This window comes from Paralichthys olivaceus, chromosome 22 (assembly GCF_024713975.1).
Source record: "Paralichthys olivaceus isolate ysfri-2021 chromosome 22, ASM2471397v2, whole genome shotgun sequence".
Taxonomy (NCBI): domain Eukaryota; kingdom Metazoa; phylum Chordata; class Actinopteri; order Pleuronectiformes; family Paralichthyidae; genus Paralichthys; species Paralichthys olivaceus.
The window spans coordinates 2,758,253-2,783,167 of NC_091114.1; the positions used below are offsets into that span (position 1 = coordinate 2,758,253).

General features: G+C 41.2%; 2 protein-coding genes across 2 annotated transcripts; both read left to right on the forward strand.

The window, feature by feature from the left end:
• Positions 1-260: 260 nt before the first annotated feature.
• Positions 261-16,899, forward strand: pygmb (phosphorylase, glycogen, muscle b). Its single transcript, XM_020100198.2, has 20 exons — positions 261-711; positions 4,741-4,842; positions 5,444-5,522; positions 5,619-5,722; positions 6,482-6,613; positions 6,892-7,003; positions 7,127-7,209; positions 8,665-8,808; positions 9,334-9,426; positions 10,009-10,155; positions 10,600-10,763; positions 10,940-11,054; positions 11,725-11,826; positions 12,287-12,434; positions 12,527-12,585; positions 12,766-12,907; positions 13,262-13,469; positions 13,891-14,025; positions 14,856-14,922; positions 15,547-16,899. The coding sequence occupies exons 1-20, from the start codon at positions 469-471 to the stop codon at positions 15,694-15,696; spliced, it is 2,529 nt and encodes an 842-aa protein (XP_019955757.1). The 5' UTR covers positions 261-468; the 3' UTR covers positions 15,697-16,899.
• A 1,261-nt stretch (positions 16,900-18,160) lies between these two features.
• Positions 18,161-24,506, forward strand: LOC109637609 (protein C-ets-1-like). The gene is made up of 7 exons (XM_069519231.1): positions 18,161-18,225; positions 19,457-19,576; positions 19,713-19,916; positions 21,946-22,131; positions 23,343-23,567; positions 23,698-23,816; positions 24,222-24,506. Exons 1-7 carry the CDS (start codon positions 18,207-18,209, stop codon positions 24,432-24,434), a joined length of 1,086 nt encoding a protein of 361 aa, XP_069375332.1. The 5' UTR covers positions 18,161-18,206; the 3' UTR covers positions 24,435-24,506.
• The last annotated feature ends 409 nt before the right edge of the window (positions 24,507-24,915 follow it).

Below are 24,915 nucleotides of genomic sequence, written 5' to 3' on the forward strand. Positions count from 1 at the left end.
TGGAGTTGTCTGCAACAGTTTACCCCTGAAACCTCAAACGTGAACTCAAACACTTCACCCAATCCTCCATGTGCACAGTGGTGAGGAGATAATGAGTGCATCTTCAAATATTCCCTTCACAGATCAGATCAGTTAAAACTAGCTGTAATTCGGATTTATGTATTCATCTGCTGTTTACAATATAAAGTTGTGACAGAGGCCTGTGACGCACTTGCTAATTGTTACAGGTTGGCGAGTTGACGCAACTTTTATTTTGAAAGACTACGTCGGAAACGGTTGGTGCGGCTTGACAGTGAGAACGTGACATATAAAGTGGGCTGGTCCGCCTCCCCCCCCCCCCTCCCCGGTGTCTGTACTCATTCAGCGGAGGAAGAGAGAGGGAGAGACGGGAGAGAAACACTCGACCTGCGGCTCCCCCCCTCTCTGACATTCAACGGGAACCTCCGGACAACGCGGAAGACCGCAACCATGGCGAAGCCGCTGACGGACCAGGACAAGAGGAAGCAGATCTCCGTGCGGGGACTGGCCGGCGTGGAGAACGTCACGGACCTGAAGACGAACTTCAACCGTCACCTCCACTTCACGCTGGTGAAGGACCGGAACGTGGCCACCAAGCGGGACTACTACTTCGCCCTGGCCAACACGGTGCGCGATCACCTGGTGGGCCGCTGGATCCGCACGCAGCAGCACTACTATGAGAAGGACCCCAAAGTAAGCAGCGGGCTGATGCCGCAGTCCTGCACGTACACACGGCTGGGAGGGGAGGGGAGGGGAGGGAGGGAGGAGAGGGGATGCCGGGCTCCGTGCTGCAGTATCACAAGTGGTGTGTGTGTGTGTGTGTGTGTGTGTGTGTGTGTGTGTGTGTGTGTGTGTGTGAGAACTGTACATGTCCTTAAATAGACCGTCTTCTGCTGCTCTGCCTGTGAGAAAGTGTGAGGCTGCGCTCAGATCAACAGGGAGTCACATCCTCACTGTGTCTGATGTTGCGTAACACTTCTGCATCTGCCTCCATCACCGTAGTCTGATCCGGTCACACACACACACACACACACTCACGTTTGTGCTTCTATCTTACCCAAACCGCAACCATCCAAACTAAAGACCTAACTTAAACCTAATTCTAGCCCTAAAACCGAGTCTAAACCCTCAAGCAGTCCATTGCAAAAGTGAGGACTGCAAAATGTCCTCACTGTGTGTGGTCTGTGATTTAAATGGTCCTCACAAAGATGTAAGTACAGGAACACTCATGTCTCTGTACAGTTGTGAGGACACTCACACCCTAACCAGCACAACTTAACCCTAACCTAGTCCTAATTCTAACCCTAAAGCCGAGTCTTAACCCTCAGACAGGCCTTTGATTCTGTGAGGACCAGCTCAAATGTCCTCACAATGATGGGAATGAACCAAAATTGTCCCTCATTACTATAGAGAGACATGCACTCCTGCACGCACACACTGAGGGCACCCCTCGCTGGCTCTGCAGCATGGAATCCGGAGGCTCAACTGGTTGGGGAAATGCAGATTACGTAACTGCGAGTCGTGCCCCCTCCCACCCCCACCACCACCACATCACAAAATGGCCACACACTGTTGCTGAGGCAGGTCAAGATGCAGACTCAGTGTAAAACCTCCCATGTGTGTCCGGTTGTGTGCAGGACACAGGATGTGATTTACATTCATTTTCATACTCCTCCAACTGGTGCCCTGTGTGTGGGGCCCATACACGTGCACGGCATAGAATTAAAGGACAAAAATAAGCACCAGTGTTTGAAATGAGCTCTTTGAACCGTTATGTAACTGTAGATGCACTGACAGGCAGTCTGGTCACATCTGTCACATGTGGAACACTTGCTCTTCTGTGTTCTAACACATCATGAACAGTTTCCCACCCAGTCCCCCGGACGTCTGTGCCGTAGATTCTAAAAGTGGAAGTCCCTTTGTCACTGATCCATTTCAACAGTGTTGGTGACGGAAGCTGCTGCAGTCAGAGCCGTCACAATGAACCTTCTTTCAAAGTCAATTCAATCTCCTCCACCTTTATACAAAACCAGAATGAACTGGGCCTGCTCAGCATTTTAAAACATTGTCATACCTGCCTGAGGATGTTAAGATGCTAATTTCTTAATTTAATCAGCGTCTTTCTTTTTCTTTACATGCATATAGGTCAATGAAACATAGAACCTCTAATAATGTATTTTTAGTTGTGGTTTTTTTTTGTAATACATTTTTTTAGTCTGGTGTTTAAACTCTCATTTGTTAAAAAAGTTTTCAAACTGCTTAAATGTATTTTTAACAGTATTTTCAACTCTCTTAGAGTCTACACTGCCTAACCCTTTGTGTGGTTTGTATTTACAATAATACATGTATTTTGGATTCAATATTTTAAGCATCAGAATACATTCAAAGTATAAAAATAATTGCAGAAATAAATAAAACAAATAATGCATTCAACAACTATTTACATAATATTTATCAAGCCCTATTATTTATTGGTTTAAATTAATATTTTATCTGGTTACACCACCTAATCAGTTGTCATACATTATCAAGGAATATACTGAATAATGGCCTTTCTTTTCAAATACAGACACTATTTAAGTAGTAAAAATTATCAAAAATTATTGTATACATGTTTCCGGGAAGTTCAACACATTAACAAAGAGCCCTGCACTCTGTGGAACAGGAGGTCCAGGCTGTATAATAAATTAGTCATGGCCAGTGTGTAAGTCTGCACTTGGCTCTACACAGTCTGCTGCACCGTGTAAGGGAGATGAAGGTTGATTGTCGGCCTTAAGCTTCACCGTCCATGCCATTACTGTTACTGTGGAATATACTGTAATCCTCCTTTTAACCTCCTCAACTCTGTTGGACCCTCTGCCTGCTTCATTAATACCACATCAGGTTGAGCTGCCAGGGCGTAGTTCAGCTCCCTTGAACTTCATTTGTGCATTGGAAAGAGTTTTAAAGTTCCAAATGTGGCTTCCTTTGGCTAAGGGGAAACTCCTATTTAAAGGATAATTGTACATTCCTCTCATTACTGTGCAAAAGTACAATTAAACACCATAAACCCTACAATGAATACATCCCACTGACATGTGCTGTGTGTGTATCATCCCTCTGTGCCATGGAGCTCAAGTGTTGTCAAAACACTGGGTGACATTTTCCTTCATTACACACACACACACACTTTGATGAATTCTCACTGTAGCACCAAATGTATATTGATCCGCCGCTGGAAATAGTCCCCTACTTTTGATGCATTCCCTCCCAGGTGACCTCAGTAGTAAAAGTGCAGGGAAATCAGAACATTTTTGACAAAGTATTAATTGATGAGCATAAAATAATATTGATTAACCCCTGAGTTATCATGTAAAGCATGAAATGACCCAGATTATGTGGGAGTCACTTACAACTAAGTGCTCTTTGTTTGTGAACGTAAGCTGTCGGACTCCCTGTTGTCATATGTACGTACTATGTGGATGATCAGAAGCTTGGTAATTACACTGCACCACTAATCTGCTGTTGAATCAATCAGGAGAGGCTTAATTTGACAGACGAACAAAAACTAAAATGCCGTGCACAAAAAGAGGAGACAGTGATGTGATATGATTGAGGCTGTGCAGGGTCCCAGTGATCCAGACGCTGTCGGAAGTGTGATGTGATGAAGAGTCGGCTGGATATGAAGACAGGAGGTGAATGAGGTGGAGGAGGGTCGCAGTGACTCAATGAAAGGACAGCGGAAAAGAAGACTGATTGAAGTTTTACATAAACACAAAAAGTGATTGGATCCCTGCAGACCCACAGTCAGCTGATTAGAAAAGATCACGGGTAAGATGGAGGGGATCGTGGAGAAGTAAGTCATAGACTTCCTGATTGGTATCCACAGTTGCCTGCTTCATGTATAACCTTGGAAAAGGAGCACACGCCCTCTTCCTATTTATACTGACCACCAGTGATTGTGAATTGACGATTGATCCTTTTTCCAAGTCTGCTTCCTCTCTGCGACCCCCACCATCACTCAGCAGCAGGATCAGAGATGACATGTGGCAGAAGGTCAGACAGGCTGTGCCAAAAATGTCAGAACACACTAAACACAAAGTTTCACATGTCCTCATGGAGCGCTACCACCATCACCCACACTTACTGTCTAGTCAATACCTCTGCCAAAGAGGTAATGTTCTCACCCATGCCTGTTTGTTTGATTGTCAGTAGGATTACGCAAAAACCTCGGAACAGTTTTCCGCTAAACTTGGTGGAGGGATGGGACCTGGGCCTGAAGGAAGAGTGAAATTAATTGAAATTAATAATTAATTAATTTATTAAAACTTCTTTTCTTTTATATTTCTACTATAAGAACCAGACAACCATGTGCAGGGTTTGTTCGGCCTTGGCAGAGGTATGCGCCGGACTGAGTGCCAATTCTAGATTTGGGTGTCGAGGAGGTAACTGTGGTCCCGTGGTGTGATTGGCCTCTGTGCGAAGTGTCGAGATATTGTGGTCGCAGTGCTGTCTCTGAGAGCTGCAGCTGTTGTCGAGCAGAGATAATGTCGCAGGGCCATTAAGGGAACTAAACGGGGCACGTGTGTGATATTATTAGTGCTCTCCTGAGAATGTGCGGTGAGTTTTAGTGCTCCGTTTTGTTTATTTAAAAAACTATGGATCGTATTAGTCTGCTTTTGGACATGTAATGAAATAAAGCACTGATGAACGATGAACTGTTTCTCTCGCTTTCTCTTGTAGCGCGTCTACTACCTCTCCCTGGAGTTCTACATGGGCCGGACTCTGCAGAACACCATGGTTAACCTGGCTTTGGAGAATGCCTGCGATGAAGCTACATACCAGGTGAGGCAAAGGATCTTGGGGGGGAAAAAGGACCTAGCAATTCTGGGCTTCTCCCAGATGAATCCCAAAAGAGCACAATTGACATAAATATCATTGATTTCGCTTCACTGGAAACATCCATCACCTGTTCTTCCAGTAAGTGAAGATTTACGTGTCAGCTCTAGTGTAGACTTGTCGTTGGGTGGTGTAATTGAAGGGTGCTCTGGTGAATACTGTATATCTTAAGTACCAAAAATAAAAGTAATGACAACGCAGTAATGCTGTATATAAATGACTGGATTATAAGTAAGTAATGCATATTTCTGAGCAGGTTAATTTGTAATAATGCAGCTTAATGAATCTATTGATTGTCTTTTGTGTAGTACTATAATAATTAGATTCAGCAAAGTAACTAGTAACATTTGCTGATAAATATTTATAGTAGGATAATATTTGCATTGGTAGTAATACAAATACTTATGTTAGGTACATCTTCTTCAGTTAAAGGACAAAAGGTCAAGCTGCGTCGCACCTCTCTGTGAGAGAGGAGAGGAATGATGAATATATTCATAGCCCCAGAGGAAGCTGCAGCACTCATGCCGGTTTCTCTTGTGTTTCTCAGCTGGGTCTGGACATGGAGGAGCTGCAGGACATTGAGGAAGATGCCGGTCTAGGCAACGGCGGACTGGGTCGTCTGGCTGGTGAGCTGGTGCTGTCTGCTGATTGGCAGCTGACAGACAGTGATGTTTAGCTGCCACCTGCCAACCCCTCCTCCCCTGTCTCTGTTGTTTCTCCAGCTTGTTTCCTGGACTCCATGGCCTCTCTGGGTCTGGCCGCTTATGGATATGGCATTCGCTACGAGTTCGGCATCTTCAATCAGAAAATGGTCAACGGCTGGCAGGTATGTTTACCTGCTGGGAGGCGCTAAAAATATACTTTCTAGTATACTGAGGAGCTGTCACTCTTATCACTGTCTATCACTCAGACACATTGACACATCTGTATCATCAAACTGGCTAAAAACAACGTGTTTATTTGCATATACAGCAAGGAAGTGAGATATAATCCCAAGAGGTCACAGGAGACACATTAACAGATAACTACTGTACACAATCTGTTCATAGCAGAATCACTAACACATTACTGACATTAATTCCCTTTTTGGCACCAGCTCCACTTACACCATGCTGCAAGCTCACGTTGATAGAGGCGTGGCATGTCATTTGGCCAATGGGCACATCTATTAGGCAATCATTTTGTTGGTTTGTGAATGCGGATCAGTGGTATTTTTATTTATTCGTTTAGGTTATTTTATTATTAGACAGTAAATGTCATCAAATGTTACCATTATTATTAATCTGAACTGACCTGATACTCAACTATGGAGGTCACATAGCATGTTTGCATGGGAATCGAACAGACACAGTGTTTTTCAGCACAGAGCTCAGGGATCGACCTCAAAATGAGATATTTAAAAAGATTACAGACAAGTTTATATATTAAGAATTATTTTGATTCTGATTTTTTTCTTTCAAACTCCCCCAAATTCTCGTATATCAAATTGCAATTTTGAAATCCATGCAAATATGTGAACATCAGGAAGAATCAGCAACATGTCTCCGAGCACCTGAAGTGAATACACAGTGGTGTGTTCCCGCAGGTGGAAGAAGCTGACGACTGGCTGCGTTATGGCAACCCCTGGGAGAAGGCTCGCCCTGAGTACATGCGCCCAGTCCACTTCTATGGAAGAGTGGAACACACAGCTGAAGGAGTGAAGTGGGTCGACACACAGGTGAGTCGGAGTGAACACAAATCTGTCATAAGGCACTTTAGCTGTTGGAGACTGTTAATTGGAATTGATGAATCATACTGATTCCTAACTCTTTGAGCGACCTGATGGTGGATGTTGCAATAAAACCCCTGCAATCACTGCTTTCCAGCTGCGTTCCTCTCAGATAACATCCCTGTGTACCGCAGCCTCTTCGTCTCATGCACTTCATCAGAAGCATAAAGTTTATCTCACAATGAATAATGTAATTGTAATCCATGTGTTGTTTGTTTTTAACCCAGGTGGTCCTGGCTCTTCCCTATGACACCCCAGTGCCCGGCTACAGGAACAACATTGTCAACACCATGAGACTGTGGTCTGCTAAGGCCCCCTGTGACTTCAACCTCAAAGACTGTGAGTGTTGTTTTTCTAAATACAAATCTAAGGATCTTATCCGGTAAGACAAAAAGAAGAAAGTGAAGAATCTTAACATGGAACAGAAAAGCTCGAGTTGCTCAAACTGCTGTTATCCCACAGTTAACGTTGGTGGTTACATCCAAGCTGTGCTGGATCGAAACCTGGCAGAGAACATCTCCAGGGTTCTCTACCCCAACGACAATGTGAGTGGATTGACCAAAACCTCCACTCTTTTTCTGCACCGTAACTTTGTAGTGTTTGTCCTCTTCACCCTCCATGTTAAATGGATCATGACAGTCAGGCTGTTGTCAAACCAACTGATCACATCTTTATTGTGTCCGTCAAAATAAGATTGTGAGAAATGTTGTTAAAAACAACAATACACACTAATACAGAAAGTAGAGTGGATGAAAGTCTGTCAGCTGGGATGGGTACTATTTACAAAACAGTTTGGGTAATAATGTGGTACTTTGCTTTCATTACTCCACCAAATAAGTTTGGCTAGTATTGAGCAATAAAGCAAAATCTGCATTTAAATGTATACAGAAAGATAATAGAAGTTAAACTTGTTATATCGAATGAGTACTGTATGCGTCAGAGGTATGGGTAGATTAGAATTTTCAAATAGTCTCAGGCGGTAAGAGACGGTTAAATTGCATCCATTAAAAAAGATCCTAGTAGCAACTGTGGTCAAAGCATAAGTCAACTGTTGATGAGTTCATGCTGTTGTTAAGTCAGCCTAGTTATTCCAAGAGAATGACGGTGTCACAGTGTCATGAATTTTGAAAAGTAGCCAGCACTGGGTGAAACAAGCTAAAAGACAGCTCTTCATCCAACATGTAAAATTACTCCTGTTTGTTTTCACACCAATTTATTTAACTAAGCCTGACAAATCCATATGCTTTACATTAATATTGTATGAAATTGCTATGTCTAATGTAAAGTGGTCACTTATGATGAACCCACAAGAAACAATTATTAAGATTCACAGAGTCCATGTTTTTCATAAAATGAAATAGAATATTCTCCATTATTGTTCACTTGTGTTTGAATGATTTACTTTACTGGTGTTATTTTTTCATACATAACATGTCAGCTGTTTCAGAGGTCTTTTAAACAATCGACACAATCCTCAGACCCAAGTTCACGACTTTCCAAATCAGATCAATATACCACCAAAAAGGCACATGCCAAATAAGAAGCCAGTTCGATTAACTGTTCATGAGATATGCAATCCACAGAGAGACATATGTTTGTGGAATTAGTTGGTAGATGTTGCACAAATGATTACATAACAGCAGCAGGTTGTTGTTTTCAGCTGAAATGCTCTGATGAACACACGATACACAACCGTGCACAACCCGCTCAGCACAAAGCAGCAGAATGACAAAGTCAGCAACTCACAAGTGAACACAGAGCAGCGTTTAGCAGCTAAAGGACATTTTTCTTCCAGAGCTGGTGGACTTTAATTTATAATGTGGAAAAAAACATGTCGAACTTTCTAGGTATAGGTCGTGTTGAGTATTTAGCTTTGCTGCTTCTAAATTGCCCCCAAAAAACAAACATTAACATTAAATGTGCAGCCATTTTGTTAGTGCAAGCGTTATAAAAATGTCATGGTGGTTCTGTAAATGTTCTTTATTGTCTTTGTTCTTTAGTTCTTCGAGGGGAAGGAGTTGCGTCTCAAACAGGAGTACTTCGTTGTAGCTGCGACTCTTCAGGACATCATCCGGCGATTCAAAGCCTCCAAGTTTGGCTCCACAGAGTTTGTGCGCTTGGACCTTTCTACACTGCCAGAAAAGGTAGGAGATATATCACACCATCATATCATTTGAATCATCATCAGCGTTTTATTTGCTACAAATCAGTGTATGGGCTGTTCTGCCAAATTGCTTGTTTGTAACTCTTAAACTTTTGGTTTGGGGCGGCTGTGGCTGAGGGGTAGAGCGGTCGTCCTCTAATCAGGAGGTCGGCGACTGGATCCCAGTCTTCCCCTTCTGCATGCCAAAGCGTCCTTGAGCAAGACACTGAACCCTGAATTGCCCCTCAATATGTCTTTTTTACCATTAAGACAGAAATATATAGAGATAGAGTGTGTCATCGATTCCTGGCTCCTCCAGCTGATGTGTCCTTGAGCAAGACACATTCATACACTGATGTAACCATCAGTATGAGTGAGTGATAGAGACATGCTATATTTAGAAGGGCTATATAAATGCGTGTGTGAATGTGACCTCCAGTGTGAAGCACTTGAGCGGTTGTTAAAACTAGAAAGTGCTCCATGAATGCAGTATATTTACCATTTACTGTGTGACTCTGGTTTTCAGGTGGCCATCCAGCTGAATGACACTCACCCTGCTTTGGCCATCCCAGAACTGATGAGGATCCTGGTGGACGTTGAGAAAGTCACTTGGGAGAAGGTATGATGCAGACCTTGGTTTGCTTAAAATGTAATGCTCGTCAGAAACTGGCTGTAAAATCAGGAGAGCTGCAATCACCAACTTTTTTGACTTTCTAAATCTGACAATGTGTTGCTACCTGCAGCAGTGACAAGTGAGCAGCACGATGGTGAGAGAGTATGCAGGGTACACGATGCTTTTGTTGTGCAGGACTCAAACCTCGCTTTAGACTTTAACTGGGTTGCTCTGATGAGTTGTGCAGCAGTTGCGTCTCTTTGCCTCCCTCAAGGCTGCGGTAACAATGACTCAGCTGGATGTAGATTGCAGCAGAATGACTCACGTCAGTCAAAGGTGATTCTGTGACAGGAAGTGAGCAGGTGAACTAGCTCATATAGGATCCTATATTCCAAAAAGTGTGGAAAATATGTATGACGCAAAAGACAATATTTTAGTTAAGACCATTCTGTCATTTTCTCATGCAAAATACATTTTATTTACTGTTTTTGCCAAAATACTATGAATTCATCGCCTTGCTTTTACAGCTGTTACCTGTTGTAGTGAGTCTGTGTATGTGTGACGGGTCTGTGGCCTCTGTGTCTGCAGGCCTGGGACATTGTGGTTCGTACCTGTGCCTACACCAACCACACCGTCCTGCCTGAAGCTTTGGAGCGTTGGCCAGTCGACCTCTTCCATAACCTCCTGCCTCGTCACCTGGAGATAGTCTATGAGATCAACAGGAGACACCTGGAGGTTTGCTAGTTTCTGTACTTAGTTTTATGAAGATAATCAGTCCTTAGCCCGTATCCTTCTCTTCAGTCCTAAGATAATGCTTATGCTGGTGCCTATGGGGATCCTAATAAAGAAAGAATGTAGCACTCCTTGTTTGTATAAATTTAGACTATACAGTATTTCCAGGTTAAATGTCTGTTAACTCAGGAAACTACAGAAGAAGCTCAAACTCTGAGCCATCACAGTACCATTAATCAATCTCCATAATCTGATCTCCATAAACTTCTAATATAATCCAAAAAATCAGAAATTTAATCCTGAGTGTGCTACATTTAGTGAGAAATATCTTTCATAACATTTTCATATCATTCAATACATTTATAACCTTCATTTTTGGTCTGTCCCCAGTTTGTCCTCATCTTTGGACATTGCTGTTACCATAAAACTGTTCTTTTCTTCACCCAGCGCATAGCTAAGGTTTACCCTGATGATGTTGACCGCATGCGCCGGATGTCGCTGATCGAGGAAGGGGACGTTAAGAAGATCAACATGGCTCATCTGTGCATTGTGGGATCTCATGCTGTCAATGGAGTGGCTCGTATCCACTCTGAAATCATCAAAAGCACTGTGTAAGAGCACATAATCCAATTTCTGCTGTATTTCCTTTTTGCAATTTAGATGTTAAGTAAGAGGTTGAAGAATGTTGACATGAAAACACCACTAATATTTGATGTTGGTAGGACATGTTGCTGTATTATCACTTCAGACATGAGCTCCTTTGACTCTGGCTCCTCTCCTACACCAGGTTCAAGGATTTCTATGAACTCGACCCTGAGAAGTTTCAGAACAAGACCAACGGCATCACACCCAGGCGCTGGCTGGTCATGTGCAACCCTGGCCTGGCTGAGGTCATCGCCGAGGTGCGTATGTTCTTTTTCATGCAGACTGAAGTAGAGAGTTCTGAGATAAGAGGGGTTATTTTGGACATTTGAGTCCTGGAAATAATCATCATGTTGGGTGACTGGCACTTGGAGCATGTCGAAAGCCTGGATGGGTATGAAACTGTGCTGTACCTAGTATATAAGATAACTCCACCCCCCACAAACCAAACCAAACACCTCCATTCTGTTTCGAACAGATGGGCGGCCATCTGCCTCGACTGGTTGGGGGGGAGCAGTAGAGTAGTAGAGCTGGTGCCAAGCTAATGCCATCCAAGCTAACTATCTGGGCAATGTTGTGCCAAAGTAAAATGACTTCAGTTTTGTCTGAATCAATAAGTATAAAGTTCCAGGGCTGTATTTCTGTAAGACATTACATTACCTGAAGTTTAACTAGTTTAATTACTCATTATTAATCTATATAACAATGAAAATGTATGTGGTGATATCTGATAATATTGCTTAAAGGAAGCATATGTAATGTGTAAAGTGTGGGTCCAAGGACAGAACCTTGTGGAACTCCACAACTAGCTTTTGTGTGTATGGAGGAGTCATTGTTAAAATTAACAAATAGGAATCTATTGGATGAGTCTGATTCAAACCTTTGCACACGCATCAGAGTTGCGGCTTCACTGACATGTTTTTCTTCCAGAGGATTGGTGAGGACTACATCCGCGACCTGGACCAGCTGAAGAAGCTTTTGGACTTCGTAGATGATGACGCGTTTATTCGGGATGTTGCCAAAGTCAAACAAGTGAGATCTTATAATGCATAAAGATGATTCAGTTTGTGTTTATTGTGTGTCTTCATACCTCCACACTTGTGACAGCAATGGATAGAGACATCTTTTCATGTTGTCCGTCTGTCCTATTCTTGTGAAGGTAATATCTCAGAAATGCCTAAAGGGAATTTTATTTAATTGGGCACAAATGGGCATTTGTAACTCAAAGAATTTGGTGGACAAAGGTCAAGGTCACTGTGACCTTACAAAATACATCCTTGGCCATTAGTCAATAATTTAATCTCCAATTATGATTAAATACACTTAACATCTTACAATTAAATTCCTTCAAAGTTTCACAGCACATGTAAGTCTGGGCAGACATTAATGTAAACTATTATTTGGCTGGTTGGTGCAGGTGGACAACCATGAAGCGGTAATTCTACTTCTGAATGTCTCTAATAACATTGCTCTGCTTGACCTCAACTTTAAGGAGAACAAGATGAAGTTTGCCGCCTACCTTGAAGAGCACTACAAGGTGAAAATCAACCCCAACTCCATGTTTGATGTCCACGTGAAAAGGATTCATGAATATAAAAGGCAGTTGCTCAACTGCCTCCACATCATCACACTGTACAACCGTGAGTGCTTCTTCTTTTCCCTACAGCTTTTCAGAAATCATGTATGGATCCAGACTGAAAGTTCAGATCAACGCTTTTTTTTTCCTTAAAAGGCATCAAGAAGGATCCGGCTAAGTCATGGACCCCCAGGACAATCATGATCGGAGGAAAGGTGAGCAGAATTCTAAGTGGTTTCAAAGTTTCAGATTGCGGTTAGCCTAGATACAGCTACCCCATCTCTGTCCACAGTTTAGATAACACTGCTCAAGTTCACTGATGCTATCATGTCTTATTTGTTCAAGCTGAACATGAACAGAAATGTAAAATGTGTGATGTTCCTGTGTGTTTCCAGGCAGCTCCAGGTTACCACACTGCCAAGATGATCATCAAGCTGATCACATCAATTGGAGACATAGTCAACAATGACCGAGTGGTGGGAGATCGCCTCAAGGTCATCTTCCTGGAGAACTATCGTGTCACTCTGGCTGAGAAAGGTAATGAATACTGTTGATCTTTTGACAAATTGTTAAAGAAGTGTCTAAGAGAGTAAACCGAAACTTCACTTCTGCTGTGTTGAACTCTTCCTACAGAATTAATCACATCATCTTCAAAATTTTCATTTTTGCAATTTGCAAACAGACAACAATGAAAAGTTATGCTAATCATAAGTTTATATTCAATAGAATTCCTGTGGCTTATATCATATATCATAAGTTCCACTAATTTGACTGTACATTGTCCTGAATCATCACCACTTACTAGCGACAAGATGCACGCCTCAACACGATGTGCCTGACGGCTGTAAATGTCATCTATCAGGATCGATCCAACTGTCCCTCTCTTTGCAGTCGTCCCTGCAGCCGACCTGTCAGAGCAGATATCCACAGCAGGCACTGAGGCCTCCGGCACCGGGAACATGAAGTTCATGCTGAACGGTGCCCTCACTATTGGCACCATGGACGGGGCCAACGTGGAGATGGCAGAGGAGGCTGGAGAGGAGAACCTCTTCATCTTTGGCATGAGGGTGCACGATGTTGAGGCTATGGACAAGACGGGGTGAGTCTTAGAAAAGTGTAATGGTTAGGATACAAAACACATCCGTAAATAAAGGAGTGAGATGGGTGGAACACGAAGTGACAAGATAATGATGAATAGGGTGTATCATTCGCTACCATCAGCCACCATTAGAAACTGATAATACTAGTCATGCCACTGGTCATGTACGACTATGACAGAACTTCTGAGTTATATATGTGCTGTATTGGTTGTCAATTAAACTTTTCAGTGTTAAATTGTGTTCAGAAGAGTGAAAAAGCACGCCTGGTATTATAAAAGTGAAGCTAACCTTCCGAGCTGTTTCATTTGGATGTATCTTGTTAACTTCAGACAAAGAAATTCAGTGGGATGTTGTATCATTTCCATCCTTAGTAACGTGATACCTAACCCTGCGTTTTTTCCAAATATCTTTTGGATCCAGTTATGATGCCAGTTCTTACTACAACCGTATCCCAGAACTGAAGCAGGCGATGGACCAGATATCAGGAGGCTTCTTCAGCCCCAGCCAGCCTGGCCTCTTCAAAGACCTCGTCACTATGCTGATGCAGCATGACAGGTTAGAACACGCTGATGCTGAGGAAACAGCACTTTGTATATGCTGACATGATCTTCCCCGTCATGCAGAGTCATCAGTGTATCGCTGTCATCCAACTGTCACTGGTTTTAGCACTCAAAGACTTGCAGGGATTATATGATGTAAAGCAAGTCATCATCATTGGTGGGTCATATAAAACTGATTTGAAATTGTCTTGCTTACTTCATCATCTAACGGAGTTTCTCACACCTGAAACTCTGGACCATGGTCCGAACCAAGCTTCATGTCTTTGTTCCATCGTTTACATTTAATCGGGTTAAGTTTGGTTTTACATTGTAAATTAGGGAGCGTATTAAATAATTTTGTATCACACACGTAGCCTATCTATGTAGGCAGCGTTCACCTGTTCTTGACATAGATTTGTTTCTAGATGTTGCCACTGCATCGTCATTATTGAATTACTACCACTTCTCATTCAAACATATCGTCTGAGGCAATAACTACTAGCAATCCTTGCTCTCGCAACTTCATGCAGTCCAAACTATCCCAAAAAATATATTGTTTGTTCTGGTTGGAGAACACCTCTTTTTAACGGACCAAACTTTGGTCCGTTGGTCTGGACTGTGGTCCGAGGCACCTTTCACACCCGATATTTTGGTTCGAATTAAATTGAAAATGTCTGAAGGTCCAGACCATACAAGGTAGTTGGTAAGTGTACGTTTCAAACTTCTGTAGTAATCAGTATGGTACTACTATACGATACAATATGACACAAAATTGCACAACACAATAAGTCATTTATCATTAGACTGCATCATCTTGTCCATCCTAACTGCATGTCTGTGCCACAGGTTCAAGGTGTTTGCAGACTATGAAGACTACATCAAATGCCAGGAGAAAGTGGGTGCACTCTACAAGGTCAGTGAGTTATCGAGAGGATCTGAACTTCACAATTAATCTGCCAGTACATCTGACGGGTCTCTGAGACGATCGGTTAAACCTCAGTTGTGTAGTCAGATTCAGAACTAAAGCAGAACACACAATATATGTAGAATTCGGTCAAATTTCTGTTGAACCTTTTATGGAAATATTATTTAATAGATGTACACTATTATACTACCCAGATATACTATGTAGTTCTATGCTACACAGTACTGCAATATTATACTTTTAGTGTCGCTATACTATTTCAGTATTGTACTATTTCATACTTGGTCAAAATTTGCAGATACTATAGCTCTCTATACTACTGTTAAATACTTTACTGTACTAAATGTTAAATGGTCTGTATTAATATAGAGCTTTTTTTGATGACCTCATGACTCAAAGCACTTGAAAGTACAGTTTTTCCACACACACACACACACACACACACACACACACACACACACACAGTCAGCACAGCTGTCAGGGGCAATTTGGTGTTCACTATCTTGTCCAAGGACACTTCAGCATGTAGGATGGGGGTTACTACACTACACTATGCTCAGGAATCAATGAAGGCTCATCTTGTTTTTCAATGTGACTCCCCTGTTGTAACAGAACCCCAAAGAGTGGACCAAGATGGTGATCCATAACATTGCTGGCAGTGGCAAATTCTCCAGTGATCGCACCATTTCCCAGTATGCCAGGGAGATCTGGGGCATGGAGCCCAGCCTGGAGAAGATCGCAGCTCCAGATGATCCTCGCTAATCCACCTCATCTGCCTCCTCCAACTAACTGTAGCCTGCCCTGTGGTCCAGCCAGGAGAGACAAACCCTGTAGCCTGCTCACTGTGTACCGTGGCATTATTTCATTACATTACTGATCCTCGTACACGCTCTAATACTTCCACCTCATCGTATAGTAATATGTACTAATATGGCCTCATTCAAAATATGTATTTCTTCCCTCTGTGCACCAGCAATGCATATTCTCACTGTTGGGTGAAAACCATGTATCTCCCCATTGGCCTTTCAGAAGCTAAGAAACAGCCTGGATTTCACCGTGGAATCATTTGGGGGTTCTTCAGCAGGAGTGAAACCATTAAAGAGATACTTTTGTCATAGTCCAGTGGTCCATGCATTTTCCAAAATGTCTTCGCCATTGATGTTTGGAAATTAAAGGTCAAAACACCAATCAGGAGTGGAATCAAAACGTTTACAGCGCTGCACTGCATCAGGACCGTATCTTTACCCAGACTTGGACTTCCATACTTTGGTTTTCACACTACAGTGATACTCAAACCCCAGTTCTAACCACATCCCCCCTCTACTTCCGAGCCCTTGTGGTTATCAAAACCCAGCAGAAATGTCAAGAAACCTCGGAACTGTTTTTGTTCCATAACAACCTGTGTCTTCCGTGAAAGTGAGACAGGACGCACCAGAGCCTCAAAGCAGCATTCTGACCGGATGGTGTTGGAAGAAAGCCACTTCTCCATATTGCCAGCAAATTAATGTTCACGTTAATATTAAAAGACTCCAACTGCTCTGTTAGTGTGTTTTGGTGTTTGCTGAATGTAACCATTTGTGTGTGTGTGTGTATAATTAGTAATGGTCAGGGGAGCCATGTTTACCTGTGATCTCCTCAGCATGTTTGTGTCTCCTTCTGCTGTACTCTTTTCCTAAAAGTGCCCTGTGTTAGAACGATAAAGCCTTCTCGGCCTAAAGTCTACATGATGGAATTTGAAAGAGTATTCTGTCGTGTTTCTGTGTGTGTACCATTTGATGAGTCTATGACACTGTGGATATCAGCCTTATTGATGTACTGTAACAGCATCCTGTCCTGCTTTAGCTGCTCTGTATGATTGACGACTGTGGTGCTGCAGAAAACTGTCCTCAACATTGAACCCAACGTTTTTCGCTGTCAGCCAGTGCTTTTCTTTTTTTAGTCAATAAATTGACAAGATTACATCAACAGCTCATACGTGTCACTTCACTTTAACACCTCTGTAGCAATGCACACAGATGATGAGAGCAGGTTTTTCTGGAACATCTCTGGCCCAGAAAAGAACAAGATCAGAGAAGACTTGGACAAATTGATCTGTATGCTGTTATGTCAGAATTTATTCAGATAAACAGCTGCAGGGCACCACCTGTTTTTGTAAAGTGAATCTAATCAGAGAAATCTGGATTTATTTCAAAATCTCAGTCGTACTCCGAAAAAGAACAAACATCCAATGACTGTGCGACTAAAGATTTATTTGGTATTGGTTTTTAAAGGTTTAATGCGAAATTCTCAGATTAAAATGAATCAACAGCAATTTTTTGAGAGGTTTTCTGCAGGTTCTGACAGAGAAGATGTCACAGTTCAATACTCAGAGTCTGAATCTCGGGGAAGAAGTTTCTTGATGTAGGCCAGAGAGGGCATGGGCACACAACACACCAGCAGATGGCGTTGTTTAACTCATCAAAAGCGAATTTAAGGGCAACACTGACTATCAACAGCATACATACAGACAGACAGAAAAAACATGTTTATTAAAAGAACGGTACAATCTATGGCCTGGAATTTTGGAAAACTATGAATGGGAATCTAAAAGGCTTGGAACATCTCCCACGCAGCACACACAGCAGATTACACTGACGGTTTCATTTAAGTCTGCGCACAGACCCAGAAACCAAACAGTAAACTTATATTGAAATGATTTCAAACTTTAAGACTCCATCCAGATGAGTCACCTAATGCAGTGTGTGGAAGCCTGTATCATTCACGTCAGAAATGTAGCCTTCATTAAGAAGAGACAAATGCACTAATGGAAATTTCTCAGCTCTTCCAAAGTACAGACTTTGTTTGATGTAGTGTATATATAGATAAATATGTAGTTAAAAAAGCATGGCTGCAGTTTCTAAACAAATCAGATATGAACTCCTGAATAAGATATTTACTGAGTGTGTCTGTATCATCTGTATCTGCATCTGTATCTGTATTTTAAAGGCCTGATTCAAGTTCTATGTCATACAGTCAGTTGTTAACATGTTAGATCTACACTCATTGTCTCTAAACAAACTAAAATATACTGTAGTATTAAACGCTGAAATATTAAAATCAATACCCTATTATTTAACCTCAAACATGGTCGTCTTGCACCGCCCACATACTCATGATTGACAGCTGTCTGTCACAACCTGTCCCCTCCTATCCTTTGTATTAAAGTCCCGGTTCCCCCTCGGTCCCCAGTCTCTGTTTCCTCCACCTGATTCCCCAATTCCTCACACACTGGGATGGACTGCATTACTTATGGTAAGACTATACTTCATCTGCTCAGTGTTTAAGTGTCCTGCGACTTAAATCAGCTAATTGTTGCTATTTATTTCAAAATGTCTTTTATTTCTTGTTTCAAATTGATAATTTGGTTTAAAAAGGTTTAGTAAAAAGGTTTAGTAGATGTTATTGACAAAACTTTACTATTTGTATAGTACATATAAACATTTTCAGTATATAATCCCTTTAAAAGATTTGAATTTAGTTGTAAGGATATAAGTGTTTCATAAGGTGCATATAAATTATAATTGAGTTATAGAAACAGTCAGAGTGAGTGGAGCTTTTAAACATTCCTGAATGAAACATTTAATTAATTAAGGTATTCTATCTGTACACCTTATAAACTGAATGTGCCAACACTTTATTTCAAAATGAGCCATTTAGCATTTATTAACAGTTTGTAAACATGGAATAACTGGTTTCTGTCAAACTACAATGTAGTTCAAAGCAGACATGAGTGTTTATAGTATGTATCTATAACTATAACTCCTGACGTCAGCTTATAAAGCAGCATATAAAGGCAAAATAGGGGAAGTTAAGTGTTACAGTGCTGTACAGGTGCAGTTTTACAAATACTCTATTTTATAGCTCATAATAACTCAGTATATTTGGAATATTATACGAGATTAAATACAGCAAGTTAGGGTTCAATGCTTAATATATGGCAAAAATATATGTTGTTTTTACTGTATAATAATATAATATTATATAATATCATATTTAATCAATGGCCATCTTAAAAGAGCCTTTTCTTTTTCGTGTGAATATATAAAGGCACAGAAGAATGTGAATAGGAAGAAATATGCATTTGTGACTGCTGCCTCTGAAACTAATTCTAATCAATACTTCAGCAGTGAAAAACATGCAGTAATATGATTACAAAAAGGATTATTTTATCATTATTTATTACTCATCATTCATTATCTGTTCAGTAGAAATACATTAGACATACTTCACAGGATTTAGCTGTCAACTAATGGATTAATTAAAGAAATATCTGTTAACAACGACAATCCAGTGTGTTAATCATCTTGTAAAAAATGTATTAATTGTTTATATACTGCTCGTAAAGATTTTAAGTGTTTGCGGAAGTACTAAAGTGTTGTAATGAAAAACATATTGAATATTGTATACATACTGCTTAGTTTATGGTACAAAGAAAGGAAAAGAGCCATCACATGAAAGTGTCGATATTTTAATTCTGTCCAAGAGCTGGACACCCTGGACGTCCCCCCTCTCACCCCGACCAGCAAGGAGGTCCTCAGCCAGGCAGTGAAGGCCAGTTTCGCTGGATTCACCCAGGAGAGAATCACCCGCCACTTTCCACAGGGTACAGATGGAACCACGCGCAGAATAATCCAGTCAAAAATATACTTGTAGGGGCGAGAGCTTTTATTAGAGGAGTTGAAGAGATGAGGCTTTCTACATTCAAAGCTGTACATTTATACGTTTCTATATGTGTTCAGATCCTACCCTGTGGTCCGAGTGGGAGGTGAACCACTGGCTGGACTGGTGCCAGGCTGAGTTCGGACTCCACTGCTTGGGCTCGGACCTGAGGGGCTTGCAGGGCAGTGAGCTGTGTGGTCTGGACCAAGATGATTTCCTGACCTTAACAACCGACTGCACCGCAGGGGAGATCCTGTGGGAACATCTGGAGACCATGAGGAGAGGTAAATCCAATGTTCGACCAAAAACTGATATAATTCATTTGTTCATTAAAATAGCAAAAGTCAAATTAAGTTGAACAGTGGGTTAGGGTTAGTAATAGTAAGTAATATTATACTTTGTCATATATAAAGAAAGTAAAATGGATCTTTCTCATTCTTGGAGTTTTACATCTGGTATTGATAGGCCTGTAGATCCATATTCATACTTTCTATGAATCATGGGCCTGTATTGATATTTATTTTTCAAATATTACTTTATTAAGTACATCATAATATACTCTGGAGCATTAATGGAGAGGTGTATAAATATATTTATATGTAAGAAAAACTCTGACAGAGATTAAGGGACTCTAACTGTATGTTTTATCAAAAGGAAGGTTTAAAAGCCAGACTTAAACACAGAGAGGGTGTCTGCCTCCTAAACTGAAACTGGGAATGAGAGGAGAGGAGCTTGATAGCTGAAAACTCTGGCTCCTACTCTACTTTTAAAGAAATTTTGGGATGACAAGTAAGCCTAACTTCTGGGTGATGTGGTTCTATGAGCTCTTTAATGTATGTTGGTGCCATATTATTAAGGGCCTTGTAAGTGAGGAGGAGAATTTTTAAATGAATTCTCCATTTAACTGGAAGTCAGTGTGGTGAGGTTACTGCAGGTGAAATCTATTTTCCCGGTTCTTGGTCAGGACACGTGTTGCAGCTTTTTGGACAAGAGTCTTTAATGACTTACTGCTGGAGCCTGATAACAAGGAATTACAATAATCAAGTCTATGGGTAACAAAGGCGTGCATGTTGTCAGTGTGTGTCTTCTGTTGGAAGCAAATATATGGTAAATAAAATTGATGCCAAGCACAGAACCCTGAGGGACCCAGTGAATAGCCTTGGTGTGCACAGATGACTTTAATTTGAACAAATTGGAATTTGTCTGATATATAATATTGAAACCAGCTTAGACTGGTTCATTTAACGCCAATGAACTGTTCCAGTCTCTGTTGTAGGATGTGATGATCGTTCGTTTCTTATGATCTAACAATACGAGGACAGAGACAAACCCTTGATCTGAAGCTGTAAAAAGGTCATTTGTGACTATAGACAAAGCTGTCTCTGTGCTATGATCACCCAGAGTGAAAGTCTTCATATACATAATGGTTCCGAAGAAAGCCACAGAGCCGCACAACTAGCAACAACCTTCTTAACAAGAAAGAGGAGGTTAAATATTGGTCTGTCTTTGGCTAAAACCTCCAGGTTCAGGGTGGGATGTTTGAGAAGAGGTTTGATTATTCTGTCTGGGATTAATTGATGAACTGGAGTTAAACATTGCTGTTACTCCCCCTCCTCAGCCAGAGCCATGTGGTTTCTGATTCTATTTGTATGATTGTATGATTATCATTAAAGGGAGTAGATTAATTCAGGATGATATATATATATTTATATTTATATTTCGGGATGCATCCAGGACTCAGTGAGAGACAGTAAATAATGCAATCTGAGATTAATTCATTTAATAAAACATGACTTGATAGATTAACATTTCCAAGCAGTCCAGTATATCTTTGCTGATATGCATGATGATATATGTGACATTAGCGGTATAACATTTTTTAATTTCTACAAATGTTTTATCATTTGATGTATTCCACACTCAAAAGATGACGATTACTAATTGTTTCATATTGTAAATCCTATGTGAACATAGGAACATGTTATTATTCTTATTCTTATTATTACTATTAAATGATTCTTAATTGTGTTTTATGTCATTGTTTATGACAATTACATAATAATCATACAATGCAGCTGAAAACATGTTTAATCTTAATTTATTCTGCAGAGAATGAATATGACTGCAGTTCTTTCTTACCCATCTGCACGATACCATCTTACTGCCAGCTTCGATTCAACAAAGGTAACAATCATGTTTTTTATCATAAATACTGCTGTTAAAGTGAATTACTATATCGTTAGACATTCTAACAAGAGCATTAATAAATTAATAGTAATAAACGTTGATGATCCTGTCGTCTTTGTCACTCAGACGATGTCCGGGAGCTTTCGGACACACATTGTTACCATATTCAGTATGATGCCTCTGAGAGGACAGAGCTCCACACTCTGGACTCTGTGGCTGCACAGCATCAAGACTATCACCTGTTCAAATCTCAGGATCCCAGCAGGAACATGGCCTATCCTGCTCTGCATCAGGACACAGGAGGAAATGGAGGTACTTTATCAGCTGTCCGTCTGTCTCTGTCTGTGTGTGTGTCTGTCTGTGTATTTGTGTGTGTGTGTGTGTGTGTCTCTGTGTGTTTGTCGATGTGTCTTTGTCAGCCTTAACATCTACAGGTGTGTGGTTGAAGTCAAAATGAAGGCCGAGTTTGAAGATGGATGATGTCCAACCCATGAGTACTGAGCACTGTACTGTCACAAGATGGTCTCAAGGCTCAAATCTTTATTTTATTATTTATTTGGTTCTGAAACTGTTGTTAAATCTGAATCCTGTTTTGGGGTTAAATTGTTCTGAAAATTGAGTTGAGCTCAGACAGTTTTTGGTATTGACATATCCAAGTTTAGTTCCCTGACCCATACCCCCATCCTTCAACCACGTTTTGTGGTAATCTGTCCAAACCAAGTAATAATCAGAGCTAAGAACTCAACATTGGCAGAGGCAAGACAATAAAAAAAACATGCCTTGATCATTTTGCATACACGTGGTGAATGAATTGTACTGATGAATCCAAGATCACAATAAAATAGAAATCTGCTTTTCACCTGAGATCTACAGAGCTCGTCTCTATTGGCTCATAATTTGGATTATATGTCCCCAAACTGCTCTGGGCTTAGGCCTCGCTTGATTTGTTCTCATAATTTCGATGTTTTCATGATTTGATAATATTAATATTAACTTTAATTGACTGTATTTATGTGGCGTGTTTACAGCCTTACAAACCACTCTATGCCCCACCTTTTTCTCCTATTCATATTTGGCGCAGCTTTGACTCAGGATGTAGAGTGGGTCGTCCACTAACTAGAAGGTTGGCGATTCCATCCCAGTGTCCTTGAACCCCAAGTTGCTCCTGGTGGCTGTGCCGGTGGTGTGTGAGTGAGACAGTGCTACAGTGTATATATGAATGGAAGTGGAAAAAATCCATAACTACAGAAACATACATATTATATACACTGTCAGCCATAAGGTGCAATTTAGACACACACGAGGAAACAGGATTTCAACCACCAACCTTCTGATTAGTGGACGACCCTCTCCAACTCCAGAACCACAGCCACACTAAACACTTACTCTGATGTTGAAAATGTGTTTGTATATATATGTCATTTCATGTATCAACCTCACTGTGGCTTCCACAAGCTGTTTTCCATTTTATCACCTGCGAGTCTTACAAACTGCTTCAGTCCTGTTCTCTCCTGTATTTGTAGAGACAGACTCAGAGGTGGAGATCGTTCATAGTGACGATTCTGACATTGTGGACGCTCTGTCGTGGACCACTCCGCTCCAGGATATAGACCCAGTCGTGGCAGAGACCATGTCTGAAGACGTCTTTACTTTACCGCAGACACACAGGAGCTTCAAGGACTATGTCGGCAACAAAACCGACCTGGGCAGAGCTGTGATACCAGCAGCCGTCCTCGCTGGTTACACTGGTGAACACTGATATCATCATCTACATAGATAGATACAGACCATTTAATAGATCGAATGTGTTGTATCTTGGACAGATTGAGAGTCAGTTGCAGATTTGCTCAGCTGATTCTTCCCATCGTGTTCATACAGGAAGTGGCCCCATTCAGCTGTGGCAGTTTCTCCTGGAGCTTCTGACAGACCGGAGCTGTCAGTCGTGTATCAGCTGGACAGGAGATGGGTGGGAGTTCAAGCTGACAGACCCTGATGAGGTAACTGCACGATGCCTGTGGGTTTACACAACATTTCAAGAGGGGAAATACAGTACTTATATTTTCTTTCTGTTGTTCTCATAGTCCAATGACGTCAATATCAGGTTCAGGTAAATGTGGGATTTATTTAGTTGTGCTCAGCGGATTGATTGCCACCTGGTGGCTGACTGCAGTATAGATAATAAGTCCTGCCTCCTCTATGTTAGTGGATGGAACATGGGCCAAACTTGATTCAAGATCCTGTTCTGAATTAACCAATAAATCACTTCAACAATACTGTGTTCCGATTACTACATTTAATTTACTTTACTAGTACAATTCTGTTATTCATTACTTTATTGCCGTCTGAGAAGAGGTAAAGGAAAAGCATGTAGCAGTTCCCTGTTGTTGTTTTGTGGTGTTAAGGTGGCGCTGCTGTGGGGCCGGAGGAAGAACAAACCCAAGATGAACTATGAGAAGCTGAGTCGCGGTCTGCGCTACTACTACGACAAAAACATCATACGCAAGACGGCGGGTAAGCGCTACGTCTACCGCTTCGTCTGCAACCTGCAAGGCCTGCTGGGATACGAGCCTGGAGAGTTGCAGGCCATGTTGGACATCGGTAGCAAGAGTCACTAACGGCTCAACAAACACTGGGAGGACGAAGCAGAGAGACGCTTTCTTTTCAAATACGGAATCCTTCAATTTCCATCTTTGTTCACTTGACACATGGTTCGTGTACATGTGGGAGGATGCTGAGGTCGTCTGCTAATGTCAGCTGTGAACATTAACAGATGACATGAAGCACTTTATCTTGATTTCACTGTCAAACAATAAAACAAACATCAAAGTTATTTGTGCAATTTATTTTGATATTTAAATTAAAAAAACGTGAGGTGTATATTATGAATATCATGAATATAAACAAACGAATACTTTCACCGATATTTGCTGGTAATTATGTAGGAAAATATAGACAGTGATCAACATCCTCTTCACTCTTGTTCATGGTGACCCCCACTTGCAGACAGGGTAAAGATTCTACTCTAGATGTTTTGAGAAAATTAAAGTAAGAGTTGGCTACTTTTGCATAATGGCACTCCTATCATGCTCGTATTAA